At 33.2% G+C, this 19991-nt stretch overlaps 3 protein-coding genes and 1 non-coding gene across 4 annotated transcripts; 2 read left to right on the top strand and 2 right to left on the bottom strand.

Moving 5' to 3' along the window:
- Nucleotides 1–2819: 2819 nt before the first annotated feature.
- TRNAK-CUU (transfer RNA lysine (anticodon CUU)) lies at nt 2820–2892 on the bottom strand. The gene has a single exon. It is a non-coding gene; the product is annotated as a tRNA-Lys (tRNA).
- A 471-nt stretch (nt 2893–3363) lies between these two features.
- Nucleotides 3364–12276, bottom strand: LOC129895582 (protein SAWADEE HOMEODOMAIN HOMOLOG 1). Its single transcript, XM_055971306.1, has 9 exons — nt 12070–12276; nt 11798–11883; nt 11687–11732; nt 11197–11404; nt 10307–10379; nt 8403–8454; nt 7831–7974; nt 3831–3950; nt 3364–3734 (listed from the first exon to the last, which is right to left on the bottom strand). Exons 1-9 carry the CDS (start codon nt 12121–12123, stop codon nt 3627–3629), a joined length of 891 nt encoding a protein of 296 aa, XP_055827281.1. The 5' UTR covers nt 12124–12276; the 3' UTR covers nt 3364–3626.
- Nucleotides 12277–16839: 4563 nt separating this feature from the next.
- Nucleotides 16840–18426, top strand: LOC129895519 (uncharacterized). Its single transcript, XM_055971242.1, has 2 exons — nt 16840–17227; nt 17528–18426. The coding sequence occupies exons 1-2, from the start codon at nt 16940–16942 to the stop codon at nt 17609–17611; spliced, it is 372 nt and encodes a 123-aa protein (XP_055827217.1). The 5' UTR covers nt 16840–16939; the 3' UTR covers nt 17612–18426.
- A 631-nt stretch (nt 18427–19057) lies between these two features.
- Nucleotides 19058–19971, top strand: LOC129896173 (protein STIG1-like). The gene has a single exon (XM_055972011.1). It carries the CDS (start codon nt 19344–19346, stop codon nt 19785–19787), a length of 444 nt encoding a protein of 147 aa, XP_055827986.1. The 5' UTR covers nt 19058–19343; the 3' UTR covers nt 19788–19971.
- The last annotated feature ends 20 nt before the right edge of the window (nt 19972–19991 follow it).

Genomic DNA, 19991 nt, shown 5'->3' with positions numbered 1-19991 from the left:
TCAAATCACTTCCTTCTTCTTTTTTCAACTTATGTTTCCGTACATACCAAAAACAAAAACAAAAAGCAACCCCTGTTTTAATTTATCCATTTCTCAAATTTAATAACATAAAAAGTGTATACTAAGTATTTTAACAAAAATAAGATCCTATTGTTTTTGGGGGGTGGGGGCATAAAATAAATACAAGTAATAACAAACCGGTAGTGAGGCCTCTAAAAATTAAGGGAATGTTGGGTTCGAAGAAGGTTATATGACAAGTTATTGTAGGACTAATTTTATTTGAGGATTATCAATCTGTTTATTTATTAGTTGAGTCCATTTCAATTCAATCTATTTGAGCCTATTAAGCGCATATTGATTTGTGAAAATTATCGACTTGGGAAATGTACTGATTGTCTATTATACTACATAAAATAATAGGATGTAGATTTCTGCTTAAAGAACTTATGTATATACTTTCTCTGTCGGTGATACTCTTTCCTTTTTAATCAGTTTTAAAACGAAATAACTCACATTTTTATAATTAAAAATAACTTAACTTTGAGATTTTTCTTCTACCCTTAATGAAATGATTTATAGTCATACAAAGATTCATAAATTATTTTAGACCATAAATTTTAAAAGTCTTCCTTTTTTTTTTAAAAAAAAAAATAGTGTCAAATCAAACGTTAGCACATAAATTGAGTCGAAAGGAGTATTCAAAAACATCAAGCATACTATATTATATTTGGGAGGTGAATAAATCTCATATTCCACCAACCAAACGGCCTCTAACACCATTGTTAAGGAAGGTATATACTAAATAGTATTATGCCATTAATGCCTATATATAAGGAAAAAAGAGGTAGTCATTCAATAAAGCTGAAACATCAACATAATTAGAGGACCTTTTGGATAAAGTGAGCTAAAGGGACTTTTCACTCAACAATTATGTAGCAATGCATTATGAACTCTCATAGCATATATGAATATGAAGATGATAATTAATCCAAAAAGGGCCATCCCTTTTAATTGTGTGAATTAAAATGTATATATTATATATATGTTTTCATCCTTATCTTCTTATTATCCAACTTAGATTATGTATAATGGATTAAGGAATCGTTATATCCTCTTGCACGATTGAATATGCAGTTTCTCATTTTTGCCTTTTCGTCCTGCTTTGAATCTATTGCTATTTAAGAAATGTCTTCTTTTTTTTTTTTAAACTTTATTCTAGATTTATATGTTACATATATAGATTTTTAAAGAAGAAAATAAAGATTGATAATGTAAGATATCAATTGATATATGTGGAGAAGAATATCGAGGGAGTTTTAGTTTTAAAGCAAAATTAAGGAATGTAAATAATTTTCATGGTATTTTTATATTATAGTGAATTGATGATGACACAAGTTGAACTTAAATTATGAACAAACATGGTCAATGCAAATTTATATAGCCCACCATCAGTGATTGCCAGTTTTCACATTAATAAGACAAGTCTGGTAGAAAGAGGACGTCTTTGTCCCCTCCTGATACCTACTGCTAGGCAGAAATTCCCGCTTTCATTTGGAAGGTTTGGAACCCTCGATTCATCCGACTCAAGGAGAAAAAGAGAACAAGATTGGGGCTTGCCTCCTCGTTCCCTTTTACCTATGCGATGATGCTTAGGGGCAGAGGTGGATGACGGAATCAAAAATATAGCAAAGAGGCTCTGCACATGCCCACCACAAGCAAAATTAAGGAATGTAAATAATTTTCATGGTATTTTTATATTATACTGAATTGATGATAACATAGGTTGAACTTAAATTACGAACAAACATGGTCAATGCAAATTTATATAGCCCACCATCAGTGATGAATCAAAAATATAGCAAAGAGGCTCTGCACATGCCCACCACAAGCAAAGTTATTGTTGTTTGTCTTTTTTTTTTTTTTTTCTCCTTTTCTTATTTTTTATGAACTCGAATTCCTCCTGTATGATTGGGCGCGCTCTTAGCTTGGCAGAGCTGCAATAGGTCCCCAATCACTTTTCTTTTATCCATCTTTTGTTTGATTATTTTTCCTGTTTTTTCCCCTCATGAACAGTATTAGTTGCACATAAAATTAGATGGAAGCCAACATTATTTTTAAAGGTTCAGAGCCAATAATGTAGTGTCAATTTCCAAATATGGGTAAAGTTAAACTAGAAATGAAACAACAATCCCTATCACACTTCCTATTGTCGGAATATACGTGGCTTTAGGCCCACAAGATTCTGCTAAACCATTTAACAGTCCTTTGAGTAAAAAATAGAGTAAAATTGACCTAATCTTATAGTGATTTTTTTCAATTATATTTTATTTTAATTTTTAATATTTTTTATCTAAAACCTTTTTTTGTTAGAATTCGGATACATCATGTACGTCTTGATACATCACGTAAAGTGATGTATTTGATCGATTCATCACGTAAAGGAATGTATTTGACTGATGTCCTGATACATCACGTAAATGATATATCCAACAAATATATTGCATAAAGCGATGTATCTGACGTCTTGATATATCACATAAAGTGATGTATCCGATCGATATATCACGTACAGTGTGATGTATCAAAGAATAGAAAAGAGTAAGAATTTTGTAATCTTTTCAAATGATAGAAAATTTTAAAGAGTTTGTAAAAATAAGTTGTGTATTCAGATAATTTTTCTTTAAAATAGGTGGAATCCAATTTTCGAGCCTGCTAATTCGAACGAAGAGACCTTTATTTAGAATACGAAATAACATAAAGATTTGATTCAATATTCAGTTCAACCTAAAATGGAACAAAATATATCAACAAAAATAAAACGCCGACCGTGGGGCTCGAACCCACGACCACAAGGTTAAGAGACTTGCGCTCTACCAACTGAGCTAGACGGGCTTCTTGTTTAAAATTATATCAAATACCATTTAAGTACTTTACATTCCTGAACATCAGTGTCTTCTTACGTTTAGCTTTAACTTGCTTTTAGCATTGCTTTAATCATTTTTAAGTAATAAGCCATTTATTTTCTGAGTAACCAGCCATAGGTTCAGTGATTATACAAATACAAAAACATGCTTCAATATCAAATAAGTTAGAGTCAGCTATATAAATTGTCACTTTTCAAATACTATTCAAACTCATCTTTGGCCAATATTAAGATTACAACTAGGTGGCTGGTCAGTTCTGACTGTCGTCTAAAAATCCATTCAATCGGTAATCAGCAAAGTGGCAAGATGGAAAAACGTCCCACAAATGGGGATTGAAAAAGGTAGGATGAGGGTACACCTTAATACCTCCACCTTTGTGAGGTAGAAAGGTTATTTCCGATCCAATAGATAGATGCAAGATAGAACAGTGGGCAAAAAATAAGAACAAGCAAAGGAATGCTAAATATTACATTGCTTCCAATATCCAAAATTCCAGCACAACGCCCCGGATGCTCTGGCCCGGTGAGTTTATCACTGTTCAAGATTCTACCGACCATGAGTTACAGTGAAACTTGTACGAAACACACAATTTAGCGTAATACACAAGTAGAATTTTGAATACTCCCATCCCATGTTTGGATGCTTAGCTACTTAGGTGTGCTTTCTTTGTTTAATCATCTGAAGCTCACTGACACGAGTTAACTACATCATATCCTCCTCAGACTCTACTTGTGGAATTTCGCTGTGTGTGTTGTTGTTGTTATTGATGAAGTTTGGTCTGCAACATATCTTGTCAAGTGTAAGTTTCTCCTGCGTCAGAACAATAACAAAGAAAATATTATTATTATTATTACTGAATATTGACATCAATTTACTACCAGTACATGACATGTTTCAATGATTTACCTCAGCCTTATCTAAGTCATAGCGGACGACAAAGATGCACGTGCATCTTGTATTATCATGTAGATTCTTTTGGATCTCCACAACCATCGCGTCCCCATATACTGCAAGATACTCATCTTCCTGTGAATTTAAAACATGCCATTACAAAATGGAAATAACAATACTTGGAGCATTGACAATCCAGATACTACGATATAAACATAACATCACAAATCCTAAATTTCGTGAAATCTATGGTGCTTCTTGTTAGGTTAAATTGATAGGTTGAATGGGAAATGGAGGGAAAAGAAGTGGAGAGAAAAATGAGTTTTTCCATCTTGCTTTATGAAATAAGCATTTGTCCCATATAGGTGGTGGAAAGAAAAAATCTCCTACTTAAAAGTAGGAACACTCCTTCATGTTGCTAAAGGGTCAAGAAGAGGGTCTCCCCTCACATCGTTGTCGTCACTCGCTCGGCTTGGCTACGGCTTTAGATTTAGATTTGAATTTGGATTTTTGGATTTGGTCAAATAATCTGATTGATTGATAATCTTTTTGGACCAAATTTCCTTTAATTTTTTTTTAATTACAGCTAATCGAATACTCAACAGGGTGCCCCACAGCAAAATACAATCTATTCCATATGAACTATGAAAAGGAAGAAAACCCAACTTAAAATATTTCAAAGTGTGGAGGTGTTTAGCAAAGGTCCAAGTTCCTTTGCCCCAAAGGGTAAAAATTGGACCAAAGACCGTGGATTGTGTTTTTATTGGCTATGCTACAAACAGCAAAGCTTGTCGATTTTTGGTTCACAAATCGGACAATCTCGAAACTCATGTTAATACGGTAATTGAATCAGATAATGCTGAATTCTTTGAAAATATTTATTCGTATAAAACAGAATGTGAGTCCTCAAGTGAAAGATCTAAACGATCACGAGAAGAACCAAAGGAAAGTAAACCAATTAAAAAGGATCCAAGGCATAGCAAACGTCAAAGGATATCTACTTCCTTTGGACCAGATTTTGTGACATTCTTGCTTGAAAATGAGCCTCAAATATTTAAAGCTACAATGTCTTCTTCTTCTGATTCAACATTTTGGAAAGAAGCAATCAATAGTGAGATTCAATCAATTTTGAACAACCATACATGGAAATTTGTTGATCTTCCTCCTGGAAATAAACCTTTAGGATCAAAATCGATTTTTAAAAGGAAAATGAAAGTTGATGGCACTATTGACAAATATAAAACAAGACTTGTGGTCAAAGGATATAGATAGAAAGAAGGTCTTGATTACTTTGACACATATTCGCCAGTAACAAGGATAACATCTATTCGGGTGTTAGTGGCACTGACAGCTGTATATGATTTTGAAATCCATTAAATGAATGTCAAGACGGCTTTCTTAGATGGAGAATTGGAGGAAGAAATTTACATAGAACAATTTGAGGGTTTCGTAGTTCCTAGTAAAGAAAGGAAGTGTGAAAACTTGTTAAGTCGCTTTAAGATTAATGAGTGTGACAAATGTATTTGCATTAAAAATACTCCACATCATGAAGTCATTGTTTGTTTATATGTTGATGACATGTTGATAATGAGTAGAGATATTGTAGATGTAAATGCTACGAAGCGTATGCTTGCTAGCAAATTTGACATGAAAGACTTAGGGTTGCTGATTTGATCTTAGGAATTAGGATCCATAAAACTCCACAAGGTCTAGCGTTATCACAGTCACATTAAAAAGATACTTGATAAGTTCAAGTATTTAAATTTCAATATTGCAAAGACTCCAATTGATGTAAGATTTGCACTTCAAAAGAATGAATGTGAAAGTGAGTCACAATTGGACTATAAACGAGTTTTGAAAAGTTTGATGTATATTATGAATTGTACACAATCAGATATAGCATGTGCTATTAGCAAGCTGAGTCGATTTACGAATAATCCCAATCAAACTCATTAGATGGCAATGAAACGAGTATTGGAGTATTTGAAACACACCCAAAACTATGTTTTGCATTATAATAAATATCCCGCAGTAATTGAGGGATATAGTGATGCAAACTAGATCACCAGATCATCTGAAGTTAAATCCACGAGTGGATATGTTTTCACCGTTGGTGGAGGAGCAGTGTCTTGGAAATCATCAAAACAGACATGCATCGCCCGCTCTACAATGGAATCTGAATTTATAGCTTTCGACAAGGCCGATGAAGAAGCTGAATGACTCCGAAATTTCTTGGAAGATATTCCATTTTGGCCCAAACCTTTAGCACCTATATGTATACATTGTGATAGCCAAGCGGCAATAGGTAGGGCAGGAAACGTTATGTATAACGAAAAATCGCGTCACATTCGACGGCGACATAATACTGTTAGACAGCTACTCTCTAGTAGGGTTATCACTATTGACTACATAAAGTCAAGAGATAATGTATCAGATCCACTAACAAAAGGCCTATCTAAAGAGGTTGTTGAAAGATCATCAGAGGGAGGGGGAATGGGATTAAGGCCAAAGACAAGTCATCATGGCGGTAACTCTACCTAGTAGACTGGAGATCCCAAGAACTAGGTTCAAAGAGATCAAACAAAGTTATGAATGACGGTTCAACATTGTCAAATAACTCAACTCATTCTCATGATGATGACAATGTTCAGAAACAAGGATAAAATCTTAAGGCTTTTTAATGAGTTAATAAAGCATTAAAGTTTTTTAATTATTATCTAAGTCTGGCAGAAAATGACTAGATAGTGTGTCTATAAGATTATACGTTTAGAAATCACCTATGTGAATGTGAAGTATAAGCCGCTTCAAGGGGAATGACGGTAATGGCCCATTCTATATGCATTCACGAAATCAGGCGGTGTTCATGGCTGAAAAGAACATAACCGTGAGAACCATAGATGGTTGAGGGTTAATTGTGTGACTTATGTTGTCTAGTTATACAGTAAAGTTCGACGGTTCAAAGATATCGCATCTACCGATTGATCGAGTATATCTTATATAAGTTCACTATGGAAAGTTCAAACGGAAACCTACTTATCCAGATGTAATTAATCTTCATTTGTATATCACACACTTATCCGTGCATTTCTTTATCTTATATTCATTTTCCATTCATATGGGGGATTGTTGGGTTAAATTGATAGGTTGAATGGGAAATAGAGGAAAAAGAAGTGGAGGAAAAAATGAGTTGTTCACTCTTGCTTTATGAAATAAGCATTTGTCTCACATAGGTGGTGGAAAGAAAAAAATATCCTACTTAAAAGTAGAAGCACTCCTTCATGTTGCTAAAGGGTCAAGAAGAGGTCCCCCCTCGCGCCGTCGTCGTCGCTCGCTCGGCTCGGCTTCGGATTTGAATTTGGACGTGGTTCTTTTTGGACAAAATTTCCTTTAATTTTTTTTAATTAATTAATTAATTGAAAAAATCCTAACCCGTGACCCGATCCATTTTTTTCTTTCCCGGATTAATTTAACACATTTCCTACTCTCTTTTTTTCAACGGATTTTTGAAAAAAGGTTGCAACTTTTTCTGAAAAGTTGCGACCTTTTTTCAACAGACACCTTTCCTGAAAATTTGCAAACAGACTATATATTTCTGTTGATCCTCAAAATTGTTCCCTACGAAATTTTCTGATAAACAATCTTCTTTTTTTTATTTTCTACACTTCCTAAAATCTCGTGTAATATATTGCCTTTGAGTGATTCACAGTCACCATAATTTGTTGTACAGCTATTCTGGTGAGTAAATCGTTCTATCCTTGGAGGAAAGATTTCAAAACCTTAGGTACGTTGAGGAAAATAATTTTCTTAAAGATATACTGTGCATTCAGTGGACTCGATTTTTATTGTTATATAATTTTTTCAGATACTGTTCTTATTTTCAGTTTCTGTCCAGTTTCTGTTTTTATTTTTTCAGAGATTATTATTACTATTTTAATATTTTACAATACAGTTTACTAACACTTCTTAAAAACCCGAATTATTATTCTTAACAAAAGTTGGAGAAATGAAATGATACCCTGAAGCACATCACGTGATCTCCAACGTTCAGCTTGTCACATTCTGAGGGCTCTAAGGGAACAGAACGTTCACGTACTCCCCTTTTAACATTCACCCATTCATCTTCTTCATTACCAAAGCCAGCAAATCTTACACGAACTTCCTGAGAAACAAAATACTTCATAAATTTCAGATGGTAGGGAACAAATCTTTGTCCAACGTAAAATTCAGTGGATATGACGCTGATTGTTGTGCCTTAATATGGAGCGACAAGTGATCAGTCCATCATCTACGTTTCAAATTCAGTTATCAATGCATTTTTATCATATAAAACCTAGGTGAGGATTACTGGTTCTAATCTATGGAATAGGAACACTGAAAACCGGAACTGTTGCTACTTCACTTCGGTCCATGGCAATGTAAGACGTTCTCTACTTAACAGTGGTCAAGGAGAAATCTTAAATCTATCACATAGCCCGTGATCACTAGACTACTATAACTTCCAGGTAAACAAGAACCAAAAGACATATTTCAGTTTAAAATGTCAATTACGAAAACCAGATAAAGGATCACAGAGAGCAAAGATATTACAAGCTCGCCCGTGTAAAGAACTCTGAAGTTGAGAAATGAGGCTACATCATACCTGCAAAAGTCCGAGAAACAGTTACTGTCTGACAGGGTCAATATCAATTTTGCTGCTGCAGTAAGAACCTGACAGATTAGATATGACATGACACAACTTAAGCTCAATGAGAACATGACCCTAGATAGGAAGATATGAAGGTTGAGGATTGGGGTAGACGGTTAGTATATTGTCGAGTGTCTGTTGCTTCCTGCGATGTGTACTACTGTCTGTTGCTTCATTTGCCTTATATTTTGCTATCATATTTTCTTACATTTGTACTTCGATAACTTTTCTGCTGATGGTCAATCGGAAACATCCTCTCTACCCCACAAAGGTAGGGGTAAGACCTAGTACATCCTAACCTTCCCAGACCCCACTTGTGGGATTACAACGGGAGCCTAACAGAGTATAACACACTTTGCAGCATTTAATTACTTTAGCACTTCATTAAATCTTAGCTTTATTTGCATGAGTCATCCTTTGTTTTCCTAAATGTCAGTAACTCATATTACATAACTTATATAGGAAACAGACAAGAAAAAGAGAGAAAAAAAATAGTTGACAGCAAATAATAGTAGCAGAAAACAAGTCCAAAAGCAGAACTAGCAGTAGAAGAGGCTTGCACAGATAAGGAGAAGCAAAAGTCATTTTGAACAAAAGAAACCAACAAAGAAGCAGAGAAAGAGAAGTAGTATACGAAGAATTGTCGCAAATGAAAAAACAGAAAGAAGACAGTATTGAGAGAGGAATGCTTTGCGCCTCAATGTCTGAAGTGCAAATTTCTTTGAAGTTGTTTCACTTCACTAATGAGAAACAATGAACACTTGCTTCAAAGTGCTTAACATTTCAGTATATAATTCTAGATCTGCAGCATAGTTTTTGGAGGATGAGCTAGTATCTTATCGAATTCATACATAGATATGGGAACATAATTCTTGGATAGTGGAGTTTAGAAAGCATACAAGCAAACTCTAGCTGGTTCCCTTTCCCTAAACAAGGAAGCATTGTATATAAAATCTAGTAGAAAGGAGTTTTGTCACACAGAATTCCGTTGACCTTTACGACATTCATATTTTCAGTAGAATTCTGTGCTCAGAACAGAAAGTTGCTATGAATAGCACCAACTCATCCTGTTAATGCCTGAACCATTCAGCCACTGAATATTGCCATCTTTTGCCTTAGCACAATCCGACGTATGAAAGACTTGCTTCTACGGTATGGTATATGTTAATTGGCTTCGACATTTAATGGAAAAAGTTGAAAGAAAATGATAGATCGGTACTCATAATTTGTCTTGACATTCAATTACCATGATGAGGAATGTCAGTCATCATCTCAGAGTAATTTCACGGATGACAGTAGTCCAGCCTCAAGCAGGTGATAGTTTTTTACTCATTAGTAGCTTCTTATGCTTCCTATCACTGTAATGTTCCCGAGAATTCCTTAATACTTCATAAGCTGCTTTCACAAGCACAAATCAACTACAAGAGATCTGATGTTTCAGTGTGGTCAAGCTTAAAACTTTTTTTGAGCAAACCCTTTTCTAGAAATAAGTTCCACATGTGACAGCAGTATGACATTTTATCACCTTTGGCAATCTAAGATGCAGGTTAGTAAAGTACATAAGAATGCAAATTATGTCACTCATTAACAATTAGACTTTTCCCAAGCTAAAGAGCCACTAGTAATGATTCTTCTTCCAAATTTGGTAGCAGAACTGAAGACCAATAGTACTGAGACAATATTAGAAACTACAAGATAATGTGATCTATTAGAAGAAATAGATTAGGTCTTAAACATGTGGACTCTCAGCAAAATGGAGCACCATTCATCTCATATAGAGAAGGCTACAGCAATGTCAAATACTCACCAAGCTAAATCCTTTGCTGACAGAGCTTCAAAAGCCAACCCTGTGAGTTCTTTGGCCATCTCTGCTGCAGAAACTACAATAGAACGCACATCTGAGATCGACAGTAACAACAGCCAAGTAGTTACAACGTTCAAGGCACTTTATTTAAAATACGAGCATGTTAATCGCTAATACGATATATCATTTTTCTTATGACATTGCACTCATGCATAGCATAATAGGACACTGTAAGCAAGTAATCTCTATGCTCAACCATGATAAGTCAGAATACACAGAGAAAGCAAATAAAACCAAGAAAAATGTCTTAAACCACAGGATATCCATTAAGTAAATTTTCTCCTGGTTTCACCAAGATGCTGGCGACTGTTTAAATAAAACTGGTATATCTTCGGAACAAACGCAATTAGATGAGACTAAGTTTGTAAAAAGTATCTTGAAACAAAATCTCAAAGATTCATGAAAGGGATACTCAAGCTGAAGTAGATTTATGCTTTAGGCGTCAGGAAAGTATTTCATGGTGGCACGTTGAATGAAACTTTTTTTCAAACTCATAAGAAGAGAAAATTTCAACGAAATGGCAGGTTAAAATAGATTACCAGGAAAAGAAGATACCGGTGGCTCATCTACACAAAAAACTGGTGATCATGTGTGCCAGTTACATACAGAACTTTCTTTATATTTAATTATTCTCTTCTTTTTTTTGCATAGTTATCTATATTTCAGTAACTCAAAAGTAAAATCCTGTAATTCATACATTGATACGAATAGTGTAAACTGCGTCTGATCCGTAAGTGAGGACAAAAATCAAACATGTGACCATGAATAACCATAGCTCAAAATATGCAGTCTCAATTCATTAGACAGGTACAAGTCAATGAGAAATTAGTAACCTCTGGGCCTCTGAGGCATGTCATATGCACAATCTGGGAGTCTTGTGTAACCACAAGCATCGTATTTTCTGTAGACCACTAGAGATGAACTTGTGTTTTTAGATTTTGGTTTTCTTCCTCGTCGTCGAGGAACAACAGGTTCTACATTATCATCAACAGGGGCTTTAACCGCTTTTGGTTTTAGCTTATCAAGAAACCAAGCTTGCACCTTTGACATAGCAAAAACATAATGAAAATTTGTAACAGGATTTATATACTTCCTCCATTTCAACTCTTTAATTTCAACTTTCGAAATGACATGTTTAAGAACAACGAGATTAAAAGACATTTTATTACATTGTACCTATTTTTAATTTAAGATGACAATTCAAAAGTATTCTTTAATTTCGTAAACTCTACCAAGTCAAAACCAGACAAATAAATTGAAACGGAGGGAGTACCAAAAATACCTTAAAAAAAGGGAAAATGTTGACAAAGTTTAGAGATAAACCTGTTCCCATTTTATTAAAGATTTTCCAGTACGAAATGATGAAGAACTGCAAAAATAAAAAAAAATTAGCAACAACAAATAAAAGACAATTTAATCCAATTTTTTTCTTACCTAAACTTGGTGGCAAGTTCTTTACATAACTCTTGACCGATTGGTTTTTCTTTCAATCCTTTAAACATGGTGGTCATTTCCATAGCCTGTTGACAGAAATTGAAAATCCTCAGAAAATTTAATACATATTTGGTAATTTAATCCAAATTTGGTCATTCTTGATTTTTAATCCACATTTGGTAATTTAATCCAAAAGACATGCAGGGCTTGTAACAATCAGAAAAAAAAAAGATTCTTGAAAGTAAAGGGAGAAATCAAGAAAGTGAATTTACCTCAGCTAAGGTGAAATCCATTAATTCTTCTTCTGTTTCCATGAAGTCACCCATTTCTTTTTCTGTCTAACCAAACACAGAATAAGAGAAGAGAGAGAAAGAGAGAGTGTGTGTGTGTGTGTGTGTGTGTTTTCTTTCTGGGATTTTGTGCTGCTGTTGTCTGCCTGAAAGAGAAGCAGAGCTGTGACTTTGTTAAGTGTGAGGAGTTAGATCCTCTGAGTCGAGGTGAGTGTTTATCGTACGTGTTCACCCAATATATAGTTGACACGTGTATATGAGGTGACGACAATTGGAGCGAGTCAAGTACTCAAGTACACCAAATGTAATTCAACTGAAATGGGCCAAATTGGGTAATACACAAATAAATTTTGGGCAAACAATATCAACCACACTAATTTAGAAACAACTTAATTCTTTTAGCGCAAATTTTTAATAGTATGGATTTTATAAGAATTTGAATTTTGGATGCATGTATCTAACGTGTTCAAGTACATATAGATTAGATATATATGATGTCAAATTAGATGTAATTTATTACAGATATTTTATAACTAAATGAATTCGCATGTATCTGACTTTCTCTATCTCCTCTCTCCTATCTCTCTCGCTTGTCTTTCTCCTTATGTATTGAAAAACCTCATTAATTAGTACGCAGTAAATAAATTATCTCTAAGATAATATTTTCCTTTGATTCTGACTTGGGCTAGTGGAAAAATCACTCATTTTAATAAGATAATATATTTTTTGAAGACATTTATATGAATATATGATTTCATTACTATTATAAATTAATAAATCTTTAAAAGTACAACTATATTTAAGACAATTTTGTTAAATATGATTCTATTATATTTTTTTTGATTAAAATTTAAATTTAGTTAAAGTTCATCTCTAACTTTTTTTATTATATCAAAAAGTTTCAATGTTGCCACTACTGCAAATCTTTTTGAATGCATGTGGAGTGATATTTTTTATACTCACATAACACTTTACGTTTTGATATGTCATTGTTGATTTTGTGACACCTTTTAAATGAGAAGCCACTTTTAAATATGGAGCCCGTTTGGATTGGCTTTAAGTTGGTCAAAACCAACTTAAAGCCCATTTTCAGCTTTTGGACGTGTTTGCCTAATGCTAACTTTAAGCCAGAAAGTTCTTAAAGTCAGTCAAAAATGAAAAGTTAGGATTCCTAACTTTTTTTTTCTAAGTGTTTAAAGTCATTTTCTTTGACCATGGAAATTACTTTTATATCCCTTATATTTTAACTAAATTTCAAACTACCCTTTTTATTCTTTTAACCCTAAAATTCACATAATTTTCCTCATTTAAGCATTTTTATCCAAACACTTAACTGCTTATTTATAAAAATAACTTTCAGCACTTTAAAATTCTAAAAGCACTTCATACATAAAAGTTATTTTTTTAAACCTATCCAAACGGGCTCATGATTTCAAGAAATTTTCATATGTTGCTTATATGTTTTATTCTTTCATTATCATACATTGAATGTTTTTAGTAAAGATACAACAAATAATCTTTGGTTATTGAGAAAGAATGAACATTATGTATAATGAATTTATTTTTACAGTGAATCATTAAATTTATAAATTTATTTTATAATGAATCATTCAACAAAAAAAATACTCTCTACATTCCATATTAATTGAATTTTTGAGACTTTTTTCATAATTCAAAATAAGTGAATGTTCAAAATTCAGGATAAATGTTTGAACTTTTTTACATTCTTGCCCTTCATTTACATTTTCTAGGTGATAAGTTCAAGAGAGTTAATTGCTCATACTTATGATTTTACTTTGAATTATTTCTATTTTCAAGAATAGTTTGACAATTTCTATAAGGGTAATAAGTGTGCAGTGCCTCACAAATTTGATTAATATGGAATAGAGGAAATATATTTCAATGAATCATACACATGCATTGTACTTTATGTATAATGAATTCATTTTTTATATATGATACATAATTTAGTAAAATACAATGATTTTTATATATACATTGTACTTTATGTCTAATAAATTAATTTTTTTATGTGAATGTAATAAATATGATACGTAAATTAGTAAGATACAATGATTTTGATGTAATCAAAATTAACCTTTATAGAGTCTCAAAATACTTTAAATTAATTTAAAAATACTTTAAAGTATTAATTTATCAATTAAATAATACATCTACAAAATAATAATATTTCATAATCTCACCTATAGTAATTTAGTGAGGTTAAACTGGGGAAAAGACCCAAAATAGTCCATTATATTTGAATTAAGATTTGAAGTTATCATTGAATTTTCACATACAACACTAATAGTCACTCATGTTTGAGTTAAGATTCAAAGTCATTCTTGAGTTTTCACATAGAGCACTAATAGTTCCTCGTATTTGCAATATTGGTGCACTTTTGGTCCTCCCCAAAACTTTGGCCTATTTTTTAAAATTAATTTTATCCACAATTTTATGTATGGAATGTTCAATCATCCTTTTATATATATTTGGTAGTAATAATAACTCCACGTGAGAGAGGGTGAGAAGAAGAACACCTTATCCTGTTCAGAAGAAAAATTATTGTAGCTTAACTAAGAAAAACTTGACATATGACGTTGCAAGAATTGAATTTTTTGTACTATTGCACATGAAATCGATGTGATGAACCTCTCAAATTATTACTGCAATAATATTTTTATTAACAGAACAAGGTATTTTTCTTCTCATCTTCGCTCACATGAAATTATCATTTCTATTAAATATATAAAAAAAAAACAATTGAACATTTCATAAATAAAATTGTAGACAAAATCAATGTTAAAAAATAGGCAAAAGTTTGGGGAGGACCAAAAGTCTACCAATATTGCAAACATGAGGGACTATTAGTGTTCCATGTGAAAACTCAAGGATGACTTTGAGTCTTAACCCAAAGATAAAGGGCTATTTTAGGTTTTTTCTCAGTTAAACTGTATCTGTATTTCAGAATGTATATAAAATGTATCTGGTATTCCAGATACATATATTTAATGTGTTTCACATTTATGAGGCATGCATAAAGATCTCCCTATTTTGAATGAAATCCCCCAAATCAAATAAAAATAGTCGATTTTTTCTAAATAACCTACTCCTATCTTATAACTTGATCCAACCCGACCTGCTAAATAAATAACTCATATCAACTTAAACCCAATTATAAACACTTTAACACATTTTTCTATTTTAATTAATGCTTGCTGATGGACAAATCCTTTTTAATAAATAGGTTTATCGAAGTTCAAAATTGAAACTTTTACACCATATTTTCAGCATCGATCATTATTAGGGGTGTGCATCGGTCGGTTCAGTTCGGTTCGATTTATCGGTTTTTAGTTTTTAAATATGCTAAACTAATAAGAACTCAATAAGATATTTTTTTATTGGTTTTCGATTTATCAATTTTTTACCATTAACGGTTTGATTTTTGGTTTACCCAATAAGAAAATGGTCATAAAATAAAAACATGACTTCTCACTTTTCTAAAATTTGGCGCAATGCTACATATCTGATGTTAATCAAATTACAAATGTTTACAAACTTGCAAAAGCTACAATTAGAAACTAAAATAAAAACCAAAGTAGTCCAACAAGACAACTTGAACAGTTGCCGGATCCACCAAATATTCACACCAAGTTCCTAACCAAGATAATCAGAAAGCTTGAAAGAAAAAAACAACCACCAGTTTAATTGAATATTACTGTACCATTTACATTTAATGACATAATATTTTTGAAAATTAGATTGAACTCACTTTCTTACGTTTCCAATATTTGTTTATTTGTTCTCAAATTCAATGGACAGATAAGAAATTGTAAAAATGATGAACATATCAATTTGGACAGATATGAATACATGACACCCACCCCAAATGAACACTGTAAGATGACGACTAAATCAACACAAAGTGAAAAAAAAATATAATAAGTCTCTTCTGTCATCAATCATTCTATTTCTATTAAACTATTATCGTATCTGCTCAATACTACTACATGCCACAAACTCTCCTAGGAAACACAGACCAACAACCTGAGGTAAGGCAAGAGTGGCTTATTCAACACCTTAAAGAACAATAAAGAGAGATATTTATTCCACCCCAAAATATATGGCAACAATAAGAAAAATCGAAATCGAACCGTTAACGCAATAACTTTTTTTTATAATTTCATTAAAAACCCGTTAGCCCAATAATATTTTTTCGGTTCGATTTATCGATCGGTTCAATTTTTGCACACCCCTAATCATTACGGATATCAAATTAGGGTTCCTCATTTTGAAGCTCAGAACTGAAAATTTTCCACTACATATGTATATATATGGGCTCTCCCAAAAAAGAAAAATAGATCAAAATGTGGATTGGAATGTTTATAATTGGGTTTAATTTAATATGACTTATTTAGTTCAATGGGTCGGATTGAATTAAAAGAGGGAAGTATGTTATTCAACAGAAATTGAGTATTTTTATTTGATTTGGGAGATTCGTTTCAAAATATGAACATCATTGCACATTTTAATAACGATACGAGCATATTTTACTTTATAATATAACTAGAGATAAACTTAACTAATAGATAAAAATAGAGAACCATTTAAATAACTAGAGTTTTTTTCTTGAATGTTAGGAAAAAATATTACTTTAATTTTGTTATAGATATAAATTATTGTCCAACGGTCGACTCTTGGTGCATATTAAGGCACATAGTAACCGTTGTGGAGACAAAGCTCGTCGTCTTCCACAATTCACAAATAACATCTTCTCTCTCTCTCTCTCTCTCTGTTTCCTTTTGTTTTTTTTTTAGTTATTGACTTCTTCTTCTCTAATTCTTAATCATCAATGGAAGCTGCAAAAGGAAATGGTGGTACAGTTCAGCATGTTACAAAGGCATCATCAGATCAGCTACTGATGAAGTTTGCTGAGATGGATTCTGAATCAGAAGTTAAGAAGGATGTCAGGTTAGCTAAAAGAAGGAAAAGAACACTACAAACCAAAGTTGATGTTTTCGGTGAAAGGAGCTCCCTTTTGCCTCCCGCAGCTTCTCATAGATCCGTGGCGTTGATCAGAAAAGCAAAGCTTAGGGCTAGGAATCTCAACAACAGATCCTTTTTGGGTACTATTGAGAAGGTTAGATTAATTGCTTTTTCTTGCTCTGCTACTTTAAAATTAATAACATTGTCAGCTAATTAATTAATTCATTGTTGTGAGTCATAGAGCAATGCATTCAACTCGGGTGTGTTACCTAATTGATGTGAACATGACCCTTGTTTCGTGGGCTTGGTTAAGAAATAAAGTTGCGCGCTTGGTATCGCATATCATATATTGTTTACATCCTTCCTATTCATAAGAAACCACCCTTATTTCATCATATAGCTTCAAATCTGCAATTGTAATGATAAATTTGTTCTATTTTTTTCATATGCATAGACATGGCGCAGAACTGTACAAGGGGCTTCCAAGGTTTTCATTGAGAAGCATTACAATCGGCATAGGCGTCTAATAAGTGAGTGATACATATAACATATTATAAGGTAAAGGTTTGTTAGAAGAAAGTTGACTTTTAACTAACCTCGACTCACTATATTCTTCCATCCATTGTAAGAAATAGTTACTACATTCTTTATTTCTTTCCTTGTCAAGCTGCTGCTTTTGATTTGTAGTGTGTCATCTTGTTATTTCATTCTTTAACTTGTATGCTTTTGTAATTTTGATAAACGAATAACAACTTCTGAATCATATTGATCAAGTTGGCCTATGAAATTAGAATTAATGTATATGAACCCCAAGTTGAGCATGTTTCCAGATTCTCAAAAGGAAAATTATGGTAATATATCTGCCTGCGAGTTTTGTGTGGAGAATTATTACAGAGGAGGCAACAACGAACGAGTCGAGAGGAAAATGATGATCCCCACATTTAGGGGATAGAAGCTATATTCACCTAGCTAGAGCAGCTAGAGAGGCTTATACAACATTAGGATCTTATCAAGAATTACGATGCTGCCTGCCAGTTTTCATGATGCAACTTGAATTTATCATGTCTGATATGACTATCAAGTTGACAGGGAAGAGTAAAGTAACATACTCCGAGAACTTATCAAGGACCAGAGTTGTGGAGACTTTAAATTGAAGCTTCAAAATGTTTCTCTGCTGTACATCTTATGGGAAGCTTTCATCTTGAGATTCTTTATAAGATCATCTCATCTCATCTCATGATATCAGTTCAAACGATCCATATTGCTATTTTAGATCGATTAGGATTTTCCACTTGGTAATTGATTCATTCAGTCAATATAATTGGATCATATATAGTTGATTCTTCATGTTCATATAGTAAGCATAATGCAAATATGCAAAATTCATTTTGTCACAACCTTGTTCTACTAAACTATAAAGCCACGCATGTGTCTTTCATTTTCTTCATTTCACTTTTCAGTTTTGGTGTGATCTTTTCAATTAACAATCAAAAGTCTCCCTTTATAGCCAGTGCAAAATTTAGTCTATGACAGATGGTGAGTGAAAGCAATGTAGACTTGAGAAAACAACATTTCCCTACTGTAACTTGTATGGATGTCCATCAACATGAACAAAATGGCAAAATCTTCCTAATGGAACCTTAATAAATTAGCTATTGGTGCTATTATTATTTGAATAATCAAAATCTTTTTCTTGAATATCCTTGCAACATTTTAATATATTTTTCTCTATAACATGGTATGATTTAACACTCCATATTTTTTTCACTCCTCCCGTGCCGATAAAACTGTATTAGTTGTCTATTTATAGAAGATGAGAAATGCTGGAGGGTAGAGTATTTGTGCCTGAAGGACTTTAGACACACTCAATGACCATCTGGTTCTTACTTGCAACTCGAATCACTTGTCCTAATGCAAGATAATCCCATGTTGAGGAATTTTTCTCATTTGTTATAAGTTCAAGTTTCCAAGTAATTCCATAGAATTAGGGCTCCAAGATCTGTCACTAGCTCCTGGTGCCAACAAGATCAAAAATTAAACTGCATAGGTTTTGACGTTTATCAACTAGCTCCATTTATGTTCCTCACCTACTTAGGCTTATATTAGAGAGTTGTGCAATATGCAACTTTGACTTATCGCATAACAAGTCATGTTGCTTCAGATTCTTGTGCATGGACCGAAGATTTTTGTATTTGAGATTGTGTTCTCATGCCCTCTATAGTTTATAAAACGTTGTAGCAGCTCTTGAGCAGAAACCACAAGTATCAATTATGGATTTTATCAACCTTCTCATCGTCATCCTCGCTCTTTCGAGCACACCAATTACCATAATGTCTGGATCTGTGACAAACCATAGATATTCAACTTCAAACTCTTACACCAACGTTGCTCTTTCTGCACGAAAAATCGTATTTACTCCTCCCAGCCAGCTAGGAAAATACACGAGCACAGATAATTCTAATGACGATGACTTGATCTGCAAAAACTGCAAGAGATTATCAGAACGTCGTACATGTTGTTTCAACTATATTTGTGTTGATTTGTTGATCGACAGGTTCAACTGTGGCTCCTGTGGCCTGGTCTGTATCGTTGGAACAAGATGCTGTGGTGGGATCTGCGTAGACATCAAGAAAGACAACGGAAATTGTGGCAAGTGTTATAATGTATGCTCTCCTGGTCAGAAATGTTCATTTGGCCTTTGTGCCTATGCCTAATTAAGTGTATTTCTCTATCTCTAGTAATAACCCCGTCTGTGTAAGATGGTCAAATAACTAATTCCCCTGTCCCCTGTCCCTGGGTGAAATGTTACATCTTGTCCAAGTTTTCTAGTTAGATAACTAGTTTTCACGTTTGTTACATCTTTTTTTTTAAAGTACTTATGTTTACACTATATGCCATTCCAATTGCCAGCCCAAGTG

The sequence above is a fragment of the Solanum dulcamara genome, chromosome 7 (assembly GCF_947179165.1).
Source record: "Solanum dulcamara chromosome 7, daSolDulc1.2, whole genome shotgun sequence".
Classification (NCBI taxonomy): Eukaryota; Viridiplantae; Streptophyta; class Magnoliopsida; order Solanales; family Solanaceae; genus Solanum; species Solanum dulcamara.
This window is presented reverse-complemented; position numbering and strand designations above follow the sequence as displayed.

Coding starts and splice junctions, on each gene's coding strand:
- LOC129895519 (XM_055971242.1), top strand. CDS start 16,940: ATGGAAGCTGCAAAAGGAAATGGTGGTACAGTTCAGCATGTTACAAAG. Junction 17,228..17,527: donor TTTTGGGTACTATTGAGAAG/GTTAGATTAATT, acceptor TCATATGCATAG/ACATGGCGCAGAACTGTACA.
- LOC129896173 (XM_055972011.1), top strand. CDS start 19,344: ATGGATTTTATCAACCTTCTCATCGTCATCCTCGCTCTTTCGAGCACA.
- LOC129895582 (XM_055971306.1), bottom strand. CDS start 12,123: ATGGGTGACTTCATGGAAACAGAAGAAGAATTAATGGATTTCACCTTA. Junction 7,975..8,402: donor TTCTTTACACGGGCGAGCTT/GTAATATCTTTG, acceptor TTTGTTTCTCAG/GAAGTTCGTGTAAGATTTGC. Junction 3,735..3,830: donor ATGACTTAGATAAGGCTGAG/GTAAATCATTGA, acceptor GTTCTGACGCAG/GAGAAACTTACACTTGACAA.